This window comes from Coenobita brevimanus, chromosome 83 (assembly GCF_032717465.1).
Source record: "Coenobita brevimanus isolate Jiangsu-jjx chromosome 83, ASM3271746v2, whole genome shotgun sequence".
Lineage (NCBI taxonomy): Eukaryota > Metazoa > Arthropoda > Malacostraca > Decapoda > Coenobitidae > Coenobita > Coenobita brevimanus.
In genome coordinates this window covers 3,706,859-3,722,728 of record NC_137036.1, presented here as the reverse complement: position 1 = coordinate 3,722,728, position 15,870 = coordinate 3,706,859, and the positions used below count along the sequence as shown (strand labels likewise).

Genomic DNA, 15,870 nt, shown 5'->3' with positions numbered 1-15,870 from the left:
CTGTGTCATCTCTGAAGGCCAGGAAAATGTCATGTCCCTTGTTATGTTTCTGCATATTTGGGAACCTTGTTATGTTCTAACACATTTGGGAATTGGGCTAACATGTGTTCCTTTAGTCGGTGCTGTGCACTCATTGATTCAGCTTTATGCCATGTTCTTCCATTCTCTGAGTATAGAGCTTGACTAAGTCTGACAGCTTGAAAACAGGTGCACTGATTTTATCATCAGTGGTGCCTTCCATGTATGAAACTAACTCGGCTAATATCACTGATGACACGACCATCTCATAGGTTGTCTCCCGTTTTTCAGTTTCTGATACAGCTCTGGCTCTGTTGTGTGCGGATGTCAGACATCTCTTGTGATACTTGGCTTCCCTGGCCACCAAGTCACCTTCACTCAGTTGGGCCAGCAGTTCTGTCCTCCAATAGCTCTGCAGCTTGAAGCACGTGTTTGTCCACTCCAAGAGATTATGTACATGGTGACACTGTTGCCCATGTTCCTGGTGGCTGAAAAAAGCACAGTGCATTTCTCATGCTGTCTACACATGTGGGGTTAGATCTAGTACGCTTTGCTGAGCTTGTTGAAGTGCTTGACCCAGCCTCCTGGCCTGAAGACTCCTTTCTCTAATGAGCGTATTGCAGCTTCAAGTTGTCATATCTAACGTGACAGAATTTATGCCATTTTGCTTGGCGTGTGATCAGCGTACTTTTCGATGCCTTCATCTTCATCAAGACCTTCAATGTTCACACCTACAAGTTCTCTCAGTTCATTGAAAGCCAATAAATTGTCAGCAAGTGATATGTATCCTGCCCCACCATCATACCTTTTTGATGCAGCCGGGCAGATTAGTGGCTCTGATATCCTATCTTGATATCACACAGAGTTCCCAGTTGACTGATGCTGGGGTTCTTGGTGTGTCCAAACTGCTAACATCAACGAGCTTGAACTCCTTCGACATGACTGTTGCCGCTAAGTTGACTGGCGTGAAGCACACAGTGTTCACTAAACTCGACACATATGAAACAATAGAAACGAATCTAATTACTGTAGAAATTATTATGTTATTAAACAACAGTATTATTCAGCACATTAATTATATAACACAAAAAACACAATAGCACATTGTTTAATATGTCACAATAGCACATTAAGTGAAAAATATATTTTGAGGCAACCGCCAGTTGATCGGTAATTATGGGTTCATCTAATGCCTCTGAATCCCCTCTTTCTATCTTCCTATAGCCTATTATTTCCCTGTGCTTCACAGTATTAGACGGTCTCACAGAACTAACATAGTGAAACCTATTTTTTTTTTCCTGGATCTGTCCCTTCATTTATAGTGGCAACTTAAATCCAGTATCGAGTGGCTCCATATCTGAAAATGTTTGTATACCATTACTCCATCGCTGTGCCAAAGTTGGTGCTTTCATCATTAAATGCACAATTGTTATGAGAATTGTAGCTATGCCACTCCGCTAATAGCACATTAATCCTAATTACATTTACCGTAACATCATCATCATTTTGTAAAAATAATATTGAGTTTCAGTTGTACCCATATTAGTTTATGACACTTTTTAAAAGTGGATACTGACTAGTAAAATCATTTATGAAATCTCCTAATAACAATTTATCCTAACACCGATATAATTTTCTATACAGGCATTAACTGTGGCGGAACCAGATCTACGAACCCTTCAGCATTTTCTTCACTTCTGCATTTACAGCAACATGGCAGCAGTGGTAAGTTGCAAGCACCATACTTTTCCCTAGTCTGTCCCATTGATAAGAATTAATGGTTTTCACATCAAGTTGGGTAGTTAGGTGGTGGAAAGCCTCGGGTCAAAGACAGTTCTGGTATAGGTGGTGGTTCCAGTCCAACTGATGATAGGATTTTATTCCTATGCCAGTGGTAACAGAGATGGTAATGGAGTGGGACGCCTTCAAGTGGTGACACCAGTATGACTGGACAGTTGAGCTGTAGCCCGCTTTTACAATCGTCCCTCAGTTCCTTCCCTTATCCCCCCGAGAGAGGACTGTGGCCTGTGGAAGCAAAGGCAACTTCGGCCTGCAATCCACTGGTTTCATGTTCAGGTATGAGCCTTGGGGTTGCACCCTACTAGGAGTAGGCTATCAGGGATGTAGGGTTATGTCTTGTGGCTTTGATGATCTAGACAAGCATGTAGTATGGCGCCTTGAGGCCTCATATGCCCCAGGTCTTATGCAGCCTGGAAGGCGAAACATGTAATTGGCTGTTGAATTATATGACACTTTCAATAAATTATATAATTTGCATTATTTGTTATCAATAAAAAATACCACGGAATTCACTGGGCATTAATAAGTTCATCGCATACGACTATAATGTGACTAGTTCTTTCCCTGTGTAATGTTCAATCCAGATCTTGCAAGCAGGTTTCCTGTTAAGCAGCTTCTACCTTGTGTACCTGTGTGCAGTTCCAACTAGCACCCATACTCCAAAACCCAACTTGAATATTCACATCCTAAATTCATATGACTGCTAGTCAATAGTGGTAGCTTTCACGTATGTTTTGTATGCGGATCAGTGAATAGAATCTCCCACGTGCCAGACTTCACTGGGGTGATGTTAACTTTACTAATAATTCCATGGTAATTTCTGATAATAATCATTGCACCCGTAATGGTTTGTGTTTGCCAACTAGGTAAGTTTCACTGCTGTGGTATGAAGGCTTTGAAACACCAAGAATTTCATAGCAATCATTCTGATAACACTTATGTTTGCTTCATGCACATGCCTTCACCATGACACAAGGAAACTGGAAGCAAAAGAAGTGGAGACAAGGTTTCATTGGTTAGCATCTTAGCATCTTCAGCCCAATGACATATTCTTGCTACAGAGAGACGATTTTATTCAGACTGATAAAGACTTTTTGCACTGGAGGGGTGAGATATAGCCTTCATGAGCCTGGTCAGTACTGAAGGTCTAACCAAAACTGAGTAAAACGATCTGGAGGCAGCAAGAAAATAACTCAAAAACACATTGCTCGATTGTAAAGGTTATGTAGCGAATCTAGATGCAGCTGTGAGACATTTTCCCTTAAACCTTGTTTACATAACAGTAAAACTGATACTTCGTTCACAGGACAATCCTGGAGAGTGCAGCGTGTGCCTCACCACCTATGACGAGACTGATCGCCAGCCACGCAGTCTGCCCTGCGGTCATACTTTCTGTTCCCCGTGTATCGTCAGCTGTATAAAGGAAAGCCAGTTGTTATGTCCTGCCTGCCGTGCTTGTCATCCTGCAACTTCCTGCAACCAATTCCAAGTTAACTTTGCCCTCTTGGCTTTGTTGCAAATGCTAAGAGGACAAAAGAAACAAAATTCACTAGCAGCAGAAGAGGTAGAACCAGTTGCAGCAGCAGCAACAACTGAGGTTAGAACAGGAGACGGTACCTTATTCACCAGTGTGTTTACCCTCTCAGGCATTATAACCTAAAACGAATCCTGCTTCTCTTATATTGTAAAGTGATTGTTGACTAGAATACTGTTTTGTCATAAAAATTTGAAAGCTTCAGGGAGAAAATATCAAGGGCTTTGCAAGATATTTGTTTCATAGAAGGCCCCACATTTCATAAAATACAGCAGTCAGCAACTCTATCCTGTAATCCCTCCTAGAATAAATTGGTGATCTTTTCGGGTGGGTGGGTGAGCTTCCTGGGTCGATACATGAATGTGTAGTTTCCCAGAGAACGAGCCAGGAAACTGTTGACTGGGTGGGTGTGTGGGCATATGGGGGAAAATGGGTCTACTGGCAAATAGGTTTATGGGGTAAGTAGGTCAATGGTTGGAATACACCCATGTGGGATATACAGTAGAAGCTCATGAGGATATACCTGTGGGCGAAATGGGCCCAAGAGGGAAACATCCTTGGGGGAAATGGGTCCAAGTGGAAACACAGGAGATCTGTTCAGAAAGTATCCGACCTTGGTCCCCCCAAAATAAACAGCCAACCTGTTGAGGTAGGACACTAATTCCCCTCAAAGAAGGCCCCTTCTGTCTTGACACACATGGCCCAGCATTCTTTCCACTGCTTGAAACATTTTTAAAAGTTGGTTTTCGGTATCTCCTGCAGGTGCTTCATCACATTCGTCATAATCTCTTGTTTCAAATCTGGAACCCTTCAGTGCAGTTTTGAACTTAGGGAATAACCAAAAGTTTCACAGAGCCATGTCTGGTGAGTATGGAGCCTGCTAGACCTGCAGGGTGTTGTGCTTGGCTAAATATTCCTGAAGCAGTTGAGAAGAATGAGCTGGGACATTGTCATGGAGCAGCTCCAACCTGCATTTTTCCAAAAGTCTGGTCTTTTCTGCCAAGCTGTGTCATAAAGATGATGGATAACATTAAGGCAGTAATGTTTGTTCACATTCTGACCTTCTGGTGCATATTCGTGTTGCACAATACCATGATAGCAAAAAAAAAAAAAAAAAAAAAACATGCATTTCACCTTGCTGCTGACCTGTTGTGCTTTTTTTATGCTGAGGCGACCCTGCATGCTTCCACTGGGGACAACTGCACTTTGGTTTCTGGGTGGTACCCATACACCCAAGTCTCACATCCAGTGATAACAGCCTTCAGAAAGTCTGGATCGCGATTTGCACACTCCAACACATATCTTGAGCAATATTCATCGCAGAACATGTTATTAACGAGAAAGGTTTGGAACGAACATGACGGCAACTCTTCATATGCCAAAATCATCCACTAAAATTTTTTGTGCTGATCCAACTCTGATTCCAGTTTCATTAGCTATTTCTCTGACAGTCAACCAACGATTTCCTATGACCAAATCGCAGACTTTCTTCACATTTTCAGCTCTCTTGCTTGTTGTTTGCCTCCCAGGATGTGGATCACTCTCGACTGACGTTCGGTCAACTTTGAAGCAATTGTACCTCATTTTTATTTGCGTTACCCCCATGGCTTCATTCCTAAAAACTTGCTAGGTCTTCCTGATGGTTTCAACTTGGGTATCACCTAGTTTTGGGCAAAATTTGATGCTGTAACTTTGACTTTTTCTGTCATCTTGATGAATGCAGGAACATGATGAGCATAAGATGCTCAATCGTGAACACAGGCTGGCTGACAGCCACTGAGTCACTGGTGGCATCTGGCATTAATCACTCACGCGGACGAAGGTCCTGCACTGCTCTACATAAGACCTCGCCCTTATCCTCCAACTGGTTGGTCAGTAAAATAAATATGGTCGGATACTTTCTGAACAGACCTCGTAGGTCCTCTGGGTAAAAACGGTTGCTAGAGGAAATATGTCGTTGTGAGGAAATACCTCCATGTGGGGATTTGGTGTGTTCCAAAGGGGAAGGAATAGTCCATGTGAAACAAAATGTCTGTGTGGAGGGAAATTGGTTTATGGTGAAGTCAGGTCCATGGGGAACATGGGTTATTCAAGACAAAATGGGTCCATGGAGCAAAAATAGGTCCAAGAGGGAAAGTAGGTCCATGGGGAAAATAGGTCCATGATGTCTTGGGAAAATAGGTCCACGATGTATTGGGCATAGAGGACCATGGAGGAAAGAGTCTGAGGGAAAATAAGTTCCATGGGGTAAATGGGTCCATGAGGGAAAACGGTTCATGGAAGAACATGGGTCAGTGGGATGAAAATAGATCCATGGGGGAAAATAGGTGGGTGGGGAGATGGCCCCTAGAGGGTGTAGCCAGAGACTACACAGGAGGCTTGAGAGGGTGATATATTTATTACACATTAAAAGTCTCTAGTATTAATGCCGTTCTTATGTCAGCATAATTTGTATCGGCAATATATCACTGGATAATGAGGTGTAATGTGCCAAATACATCTCTAAGGAAGAGGTGTTACAAAGTCTCCATAGCCACTGAGAGCATGACCTTACAACTCTGAGCATGATCACTGTTTGGCCAACTCTGTGGTTTCAGTTAAGATCCTTTACTTATACATCTTTATTTATATATAATTTATGATTGATCCTTGTTGTTTTGCAGGATAATATTTCCAGCTTGAGCCCAGAACTGCAGTTGATGTTAAAGAAGCACAAGAACAAGACTCACAGTTTTATCACCTGTTGCCAAGCTCTGCAGTATCAGTTGGATCAGTACCTTAGTCAACTGACTGAGTGGAACACTAGGCATTTGAACTTCAAGGAATTATTTAAGAGATTAGCGGAGCAAAATGAGACAGTGTTGAAACTAGTGGAACAAGAGAGAGCTAGTGTGCTGGAAATGAAAGAGGAAGGAAAAGAGGATGAGACCAAGTTGGTGGTATTGTTGGAAAACCTTAAAGATGTTGGTACAATTCAGGAGTCCATGAGAGCCAGTGTTGAGGCAGAAGACTGTTTTGTGAAGGCTCAAGAATGGATCAACAAATGTCAAGGACTCTTCCCAAATGAAAATACAACCATTGCCATCAGAAAGGTAGGGCAGCATTTCCATCATCATCATAGTCATTATTATTATTATTATTATTATTATTATTATTATTTAGGGTACGTCCAGATCTTCCCGTACATGTCCAGCATTTAGGTGTCAAAATCTTCGTCTGGAAGGAATTTTAAAAATTCTCCAAAACTCCGGAATTTCAGCTTCCATCGCTTTTTCTCGAAAAAATTAATATACCATTAATCTCCAATGAGAGAGAGAGAGAGAGAGAGAGAGAGAGAGGCCTTTGTTGTTTTCGTCAGCTGCTAAGTGTTGCCAACTTGGCTGGTTTAGTGCCAGCACCCGGCTAAAATGTCCTGCCTTTTCCTGCTGTTCAGTCACCAGTTTTTTTTTTTTTTTTTTCTTCCATAGTGTTGTTATCGCCATAAAATAAATGGTAATTGCACACAATTATTGGCTTAGTTTTCGTTGTTACACTGTAGCATTTGTTATTCTTATGATCTTATCCTGCACCTAAGTTTTAGCATTTTTCAGTCATACTTTAGACAGTTCTGTTCTCTGCTTGGTTTCCACTGTAAAATGATTAAAGATTGTGATACAGTGCAGCAGTACTGGTATCTCTCTCTCTCTCTCTCTCTCTCTCTCTGTATATATATATATATATATATATATATATATATATATATATATATATATATATATATATATATATATTGTTACATAGCCTATGATTTCATCATCCTTTGTATAATTCTAACGTACAGTATACTGCATGTTTGATCACGATTCGCCTCGTGGCTTCCATAGTGCGTGTTCTACCTCACTCCCCCCCTCCTCCCTTAGAGTAGAGTAAGTCGTTCTTTCTGTTGTTCAGAGCAGGAGTGTCAACTCTTTGTCCCCTATGGCTTCATTTGCGCGTCCTTCTTACAAGTTGTATCAAGCTCTGCTGGCCCCTTTATAATGAGCTCAGTCTCTGCATTAATTGCCACTTAGATCGACTCCTCATTTTGTTCACATCTCTGTCCTCCCATGTACAATTGTTATTATTTTTGTGAGTGCTCAGGAAGTCTCCAACCATCTAGCTGCTGTGTAATTTGAGTATAAGTGTTATTAAATTTTTTCTTGTACTGTATAGCATAAGGTGTTGGTTCGTGGGCCTGGTGAGGTTTTTGTGATTAATGTGAAGTTTTTACTGTCAGCCAGCAGTAATAATATTTTGTATCTGTAATAATATATCTTACATTAACTGAGCATTATCCGGTTTTCTCATTTTATCAGGGCTGACTTAGATAAATTTACTATTGCTAATTTCGTGTTAATAGAGGCTATTGCAGTTAACCATATATTTAACCTGTTTTTTTGCCATTACATTATCCTTATGCGTCCTGAATGTTTAGTTGTTAGTTTGAGCATTAAACTTGAACTTGTAATTTTACCTAACTCTTTTGTTTTGAACCTGGAACTTGGCGAGACAGTTTTCTCTGTTCCGTAACATAAATTTGGCGACCACTTATCAGGATAATCAGGATATTATCATAAGGATATTGCTTGATATTTTGTGACTGTGATTTATTCATGATGTCTACTATTACTACTCTTGATGAAGCCAAAGATTTTTTGTCAAATGTGCAAACAGTGTTGGATGTAGAAAACAGAACAAAGAATGAACTTAAGCTTGTTGCTCAACAATTGGGAATTGCTGTTCGCTCTCATCATTCTAAAGATCAAATTGTTGATATGATTAATAAAAGCTTGTTTAATGTAACTCCTCCAGATGAGCAAACGCAGATTGAATTAGCTAAGTTACAGCTAGCCCTGCAGGAGGCTCGTGCTAAGGAGGCTGAGTTTTATGCACAAGTTGGACTTGCAAGGATTCAGGCAGACCATGAGTATCGCATGAAACAATGTGGAACTGGATCATCTAGCTCTGATGATTTTGATGTGGCTAAAAATGTTAAACTTGTCCTCCTTTTAATGAATCTTATTTAACAAAGTATTTTCAGTTGTTTGGGAGGGTAGCTACAGGTTTTAATTGGCCTAAAAAGTATTGGCCAGTACTTCAAACTGTTCTCACCGGTAAAGCTCAAGTAACTTATGCATCTTTGCCTCAGGATCAATCTGATAATTATGATGTAGTTAAGAGCTTGATTCTTAAGGCCTATGAGCTTGTTCCTGAAGCCTATAGAGTAAAATTTAGGACAACTTATAAGCAAGATAAGCAATCCCATGTTGAGTATGCAAAAATCAAAGAAGATCTGTTAGAGCAGTGGTTAAATTCTAAGAATGTAAATTCTGATTTTGATAAATTTAAGAAGATGATTTTGCTGGAGGACTTCAAAAGGTGTATTAATAATAATGTAAGCCTATATCTTGATGAGAGAAGAATAGATAATTTGTCTGATGCTGCAGTTTTAGCTGATGAATATGTTCTCACTCACAAGAGATATTCTAAAGAAAAAAGGAAAGCTGAGAGTAAGTACGTTGCCTCTACTCAGAGTACAGGTAACAGGAAAGAGAATAAAGATGATGTTTCTCAGGAAGTAAATACCAGCTTCACCTCTAGATTTCAGAAAAGTAAATGTACTTATTGTAGTAAGCTTGGTCATACTACGGAGAAATGTTTCAGGAGACAGCGTGATGTGAACAAAAAGGAGTCTTTAAATATTCAGTCAATTAGTCTAGTGTCCACCCTTGAGAGTTCCCAGAATTCTTTAACTGAGTTAACTGAACCTGCTTTGAGGGGTAAATTAAATTCTCATGATGAAGCTCATCTTTTGAGCAATAACGTGGGTGACACTCTCAAGAGTTCATGTGCTAATTTCCTGTCTGATGGTTTTGTCAGTCCTCTGGACAGTAATGATAGGAAATCAGTTAAAACATATCGTGATACAGGTGCTTGCCAATCCCTTATGCTGACCAGTGTTCTAGGCTCTAATGTTAATTCCTCTGATGAAACTGTAATCTTACAAGGTGTAGGGAATAATTACTTCTCTGTCCCTCTGTGCAGAGTGAATTTAGAGTCTGGTTTTGTTAATGGTTCCGTTATGGTTGGGTTGGTTGAGACACTCCCAATGTCAGGTGTAACTTTCTTACTTGGAAATGATATTGGTGGAAGTCAAGTGTGTCCAGCTCCTCAGTTGTCTAGTGAGCCAGTGGCTGCGACCCAGGATTGTGATGTCCCTGATGTGTTCTCTGCATGTGCTGTCACTAGGGCTAAGTCTAAAGTTACTGGTGACTTAGAGGATAATGATGATGATGATGTTATCCTAGCTGACACTTTTCTTGCTAATTTGGACCACTCACCAGATGAGGCAGTACCCCGTAGTGTTGATAATTTGTCTCGTCAAGAGTTGGTTGAGTTGCAGATTGCTGACCCTGAGTTGAAAGGTCTAGCTAACTCTGCTTGCAGTGAGGAAGAGTCAGCTGGTGCTTCTACTTGTTATTATATAAAGTCAGGAGTACTTATGAGGAAGTGGAGACCCCCAACAGCATCAGCCGACTGTGAATGGGAGGTTGTACATCAAGTTGTCATCCCTCGTGTTTGTAGGCAGGATATCATTAGAGTGGCTCATAATTCCAGTTTGGCAGGACACCTTGGAATGAGGAAGACTGTGGCACGCATTTTGAAACACTTCTACTGGCCAGGCATCTTCAGAGATGTTTCCTGGTATTGCAAGTCTTGTCACACCTGTCAAGTTGTGGGGAAGTGTAATCAGACCGAAAAGGTTGCACCTCTAGTTCCCATTCCTCCTTTTGAGGCGCCATTCACCCGTGTGTTGGTGGATATTGTAGGCCCTCTTCCTAAGACTTCTTCAGGATTTTCTTATGTGTTGACCCTGATTGATATGGCTACTCGTTATCCTGAAGCCATTCCACTTAGAAATATCTCAGCAAAGAACGTGGTTAAGGAAATGATAGGGTTCTTCACAAAGTTTGGTCTGCCCAAGGAGGTACAGTCAGACCGGGGAAGTAATTTCATGTCAAATATTTTCAAGCAGTCTCTGAAAGAGTTGGGGATCACCCAGATCACGTCTTCAGCTTACCATCCCCAGACCCAAGGAGCGTTGGAGAGATATCATCAAACACTCAAATCGATGCTCAAGAAATACTGTTTGGAACATCAGAAAGACTGGGATAAAGGTCTTCCATTCGTTGTATTTGCCGCAAGAGAATCTCCAAATGAATCACTGGGCTTCTCACCCTTTGAACTACTGTTTGGCCATGAAGTAAGAGGACCCCTTAAGCTACTCAAGGAATGCTGGCTGTCGGAGGAAGATGACGTCAACCTGCTGGAGTATGTGATGAATTTCAAAGAACGGCTGTCCACTGCTTTACAGCTGGCGAGAGAGAATTTAGGAGCTGCTCAGGAGAAGATGAAGACTTGGTATGATAAGAAGTCCAGGTTACGCCACTTTCAGCCAGGAGATCAGGTTTTGATTCTGCTACCGGTGCATGGGCAACCTCTTCAAGCCAAGTTTAGTAGTCCTTATTTCGTGAAGAAGAAACTCAGTGATGTCAACTATGTCATCGCCACACCAGATCGTAGAAAGAACAAGCAACTTTGTCACATCAACATGCTAAAGTTATATCACAGGCGGGACGAAAATAACCCAGTCTGCACTGTAGCTGTTCCACCTGAGTCTGCAAGTGAAGTTCTCCCATGCAGTATGAGCCTGAGTGATAGTTTGGGAAGAATCCTGATATCATGAATGATCTCCAGACTAAGCTTTCTCATTTAGCTCCCGAGGAAAGGCAGGAGTTTTCGGCATTACTGCAGGAGTACCCGCAAGTGTTCCGTGCTACTCCAGGAAAAACCACTGTGTTGATGCATAATGTCGATGTTGGAGACGCAAAGCCAATTAAACTGCCTCTTTACCGTGTGAACCCAGTGAAAGTTCCTCTCATCCAGAAGGAGCTTGGCTACCTGTTGGACCACAAGATGATTGAGCCCTGTCAGAGCGAGTGGAGTTCTCCTGTCACTCTAGTCCCTAAGCCAGGGGGGTCACAGCGGCTTTGCATCGACTACAGACGTGTTAATCGGATAACCATAACAGACACTTACCCTCTCCCTCGTGTGGAAGATTGCATAGACAAGATCGGAAAGGCTAGGTACATAAGTAAGTTTGATTTGTTAAAGGGATACTGGCAAGTACCTATGACTGAACGTGCTAGGGAGATCTCATGTTTTGTAACACTAGGAAAGACCTTTGCATGTTCTGTAATGCCATATGGTATGAAGAATGCACCAGCCACATTTCAGAAGCTCATGAATGTTGTAACAGAGGGTTTGGCAGGGTGTGCTTCCTTGGGGGAAGCAGCCTAGGTATATAGATAGATAGATTAATCTTCAGTGACAACTGGAAAGATCACCTATGCCATGACAGTAAATTTCTTGAGCGTTTGGTTCAGGCTAATCTTGTAGCTAATTTATCAAAGTGTAAGTTTGGTCAAGCTAAAGTTCAGTACCTTGGGTACGTAATTGGTGATGGACATGTTGCACCACCAGGAGCTAAGGTTCAGGTTATAAGTGATCTTCCCAGACCTAAAAGTAGGAAAGAGCTACAAAGATTTTTGGGAATGTTAGGTTATTACAGGAGATTTGTTCTTAACTTTTCAATTCTTGTATCACCAATTACAGACCTACTGAAAAAGGGAGTTAAGTTTGTCTGGACCGATAACTGTGAATCCTCTTTCAGCAAACTTAAAGCTATCCTATTAAGTCAGCCAGTGCTCGCTACTCCAAAATTTGGTAAGCCATTTAAGATGGCTGTTGACGCAAGTGATACAGGAGCTGGGGCTGTTTTGCTGCAAGGGGATGATCAGGGTATTGAACACCCTGTATCTTATTACAGTAAGAAGTTCACTCCACCTCAAAAGAACTACTCAGCTATTGAGAAAGAGCTTTTGGCCTTGATTTTGGGTTTACAGCATTTTTCATTTTATTTGTGTTCTGGTTTTGACCCCATAGTCATTTATACCGATCATAACCCACTGAAATTCCTTAGTAAGTTTAAAGATAAAAATCAGAGATTGACAAGATGGAGTCTACTTCTTCAGGAGTATTCATTAGTCATACATGTCAAGGGGAAAGAAAATGTTATTGCAGATTGCTTATCTAGACTTTAGACAGATTGTTTTAGAGTAATAAGAAATTTCCTTTGTAAATTTCTTTTTCTTTGTGGGGAGGTGTTACATAGCCTATGATTTCATCATCCTTTGTATAATTCTAACGTACAGTATGCTGCATGTTTGATCACGATTCGCCTCGTGGCTTCTATAGTGACCAGACTTACGTGTTCTACCCCCCTCCCCCCCTCCTCCCCCTTATAGTAGAGTAAGTCGTTCTTTCTGTTGTTCAGAGCAGGAGTGTCAACTCTTTGTCCCCTATGGCTTCATTTGCGCGTCCTTCTTACAAGTTGTATCAAGCTCTGCCGGCCCCTTTATAATGAGCTCAGTCTCTGCATTAATTGCCACTTAGATCTACTCCTCATTTTGTTCACATCTCTGTCCTCCCATGTACAGTTGTTATTATTTTTGTGAGTGCTCAGAAAGTCTCCAACCATCTAGCTGCTGTGTAATTTGAGTATAAGTGTTATTACATTTTTCTTGTACTGTATAGCATAAGGTGTTGGTTCGTGGGCCTGGTGAGGTTTTTGTGATTAATGTGAAGTTTTTACTGTCAGCCAGTAGTAATAATATTTTGTATCTGTAATAATATATCTTACATTAACTGAGCATTATCCAGTTTTCTCATTTTATCAGGGCTGACTTAGATAAATTTGCTATTGCTAATTTCGTGTTAATAGAGGCTATTGCAGTTAACCATATATTTAACATGTTTTTTGCCATTACATTATCCTTATGAGTCCTGAATGTTTAGTTGTTAGTCTGAGCATTAAACTTTAACTTGTAATTTTACCTAACTCTTTTGTTTTGAATCTGGAACTTTGCGGGACAGTTTTCTCTGTTCCGTAACAATATATATATATATATATATATATATATATATATATATATATATATATATATATATATATATATATATATATATATATATGCATAATGTCAAAGGGCCAAAGTGTGTTTGGGGGTCGGGGGGATAATGGGTTTCAGCGGAGGGGCCCGGTATTTTTACTGTGCAGATATGGCAACCCTATTATTATTATTATTATTATTATTATTATTATTATTATTATTATTATCATCATTGTTTTTGTTGTTGCTGCTGTTTTTTTAGGTGAAGCCAGGATTACATGGGTTTCAAATGAGTGTAAATGATTGTGTGGCCTGTTCATTGGGCATTACCATCAACAAGTCGAGAGTCATGTAATTATAGTCTTTCAGTCTAGTGAACCACCCTGAAAGTTAACCCCCAATACCTGGCACACCACTTGTTGTACCAGGGGATATCTACAGAAACTGCTTGTTCTCAAACCACCATATATCAGCAGCTACACGACCTAGAACATTAAATAAAAGACCAAAATATTCGCCAGTCCTTTGCCTCTCCACTGCATCTCAACACCCAGCCTTGGAGTTCCCGGGGGAGGGGAACCATAAAAGCCCCCACCATCTGCCCCTCACGTGGTGACGGCTAAGAGAGATGCCTGAAACCACTGTCTGTCTGTTTCCTTCATTCCTGCAACATTTGAGGCCCTTCCTCTAACTTCCTTTCTGTTGAACACCACCTCTCTTCCTCTAAATCTCACCTTCTCTTCTTACTGAGACTCAGCTGTCTGAAGCAACTGCTAGCAAACCCTTCTCTGTATCCTCCTACTTTCTTTTTACTCACTTGAAAGCCAAAGGTGGCTGTTGTATATATATTGCAACAACATACCTTACTCTCGTGTTCCTGAAGGTGAAAGTCCAGTCATTCTCTGAGTAAATATAAATGTGCTGCTTACTTATACCCAAATTCTACTGACTATGAAAAAATTTCTGTCTTACTTGTAAGATGGAATACATCTTATCAATTTCTCCTTTCTCTGAAACCTCCATTCTAGGAGATTTTAATGTTCACCACCACCTTTGGCTCTCCTCTCCTGTCACTGATCAATCCAGTGAACACGGCTACATCTTTTTCATCCCTAATGTCCTACAGCAGCTTGTACAGCACCCTACCTGTATCCCTGACCGCCTTGGAGAGAGTTCCAACGTACTTGACCTTTTCCTTATGCCTGATTCTTCTGCTTATGTTGTTAATCTTTTCTCCCTGTTGGGCACCACTGATTACAATCTTATCACCTTAACCTGTTCTGTTGCTCCAGTAAGACCTGTGGACCCTCCCAAGAAGCGGTGACTTTGGCCCTTTGGAGCTGCTGACTGAGAGTCCTTAGGCAGTACTTTGATTTTTCCTGGAACAATTATAGCTTCCATGGCCGAGAGCCATTCGAGTGTGCCTCACACATTCCGGAGGTTATTCTCTTCGGCATGGAAACATACACTCTTTTATCCTGTGTTTAATGCAAAATAAAAACCTTGGTTTAATCATCCTTGTTCTAATGCTGTCCATAACAAAGAGAGGGTCTTCAAAAGGTACCAGAGCCAGCTCACCCCTGAATCTCATCTCTCTTATGTTTCTGCCCAAAATCATGCTAAGTCAGTCCTTCGCTCTGCTAAAAATAATTTCATTCATACTAAGTGAACTCTCCAACTCGAATTCTTCCCTCTCCTTCTGGTACCTTGCCAAAAACTTTCTAACAACTTTACTTCATCATTCTTCCCTATTGTCCACTCTGATAGCTCTGTACCTGTTTCTTCTACTGATGAAGCAAAATTCTTCTGCCAGACTTTCTCTTCCAATTCCATCTAGGACGATTCCAATGCTGTTTCCCCAACACTTCCTCCCTCAGACTTCCTCATGGATGAAATTCAAATTTCTTCAGTTTGATGTGTTTTCTATCATAAGTGGCCTCAATACCAACAAGGCATATGAGCCTGATGGGGTCCGTCCTTATGTCCTTAAGAACTGTGCTTCTGTGCTAACATCCTGCCTTGGCAAACTCTTTCACCTTTGAATGTCAACTTGCATCTTTCTTTTTTGCTGGAAGTTTGCCCTTATTCAGCCTGTCTCAAAGAAGGGTAACCATTCCCAGTCCTCTAACTATCGCCGAATTACTTTAACATCCTGAATTTTTAAAGTTTTTGAATTTACTAACAAAAATGTTTTACAGCACATTCTCAGTCATAACACTCCCGCACGTCAGTATGGGATGCTCCTCTGGCAATCTTCTCACCTTCCTTTCAGACTCCTGGTCATCTTCCTTTCGGAACTTTGTCAAAAGCTTTGCCATTGCACTTGATATCTCAAAGGCTTTTGATCGAGTCTGGCAAAGATCTTTAATTTCCAAACTGCTCTCTTTCTGTTTCTATCCTTCTATCTATGCCTTTATCTGTAGCTTCCTTTCTGGTCATTCTACTGTCTAGCTGCTGTTGTTGACGGCCACTCGTCTTCTCCTAGGG

The 15,870-nt window shown here is 41.0% G+C and overlaps 1 protein-coding gene across 1 annotated transcript in view; it reads left to right on the top strand.

Annotated features, from left to right (window-relative positions):
* The window catches only part of LOC145409856 (uncharacterized), a 38,960-nt gene that overhangs the window by 22,722 nt on the left and 368 nt on the right, over window positions 1-15,870 (top strand). Inside the window, exons 5-9 of the mRNA XM_080280138.1 lie at window positions 350-520; window positions 882-1,046; window positions 1,663-1,743; window positions 3,125-3,415; window positions 6,016-6,444. Coding sequence (XP_080136264.1) covers window positions 350-520; window positions 882-1,046; window positions 1,663-1,743; window positions 3,125-3,415; window positions 6,016-6,444 — 1,137 coding nt within the window. The remainder of the gene's footprint in view (window positions 1-349; window positions 521-881; window positions 1,047-1,662; window positions 1,744-3,124; window positions 3,416-6,015; window positions 6,445-15,870) is intronic.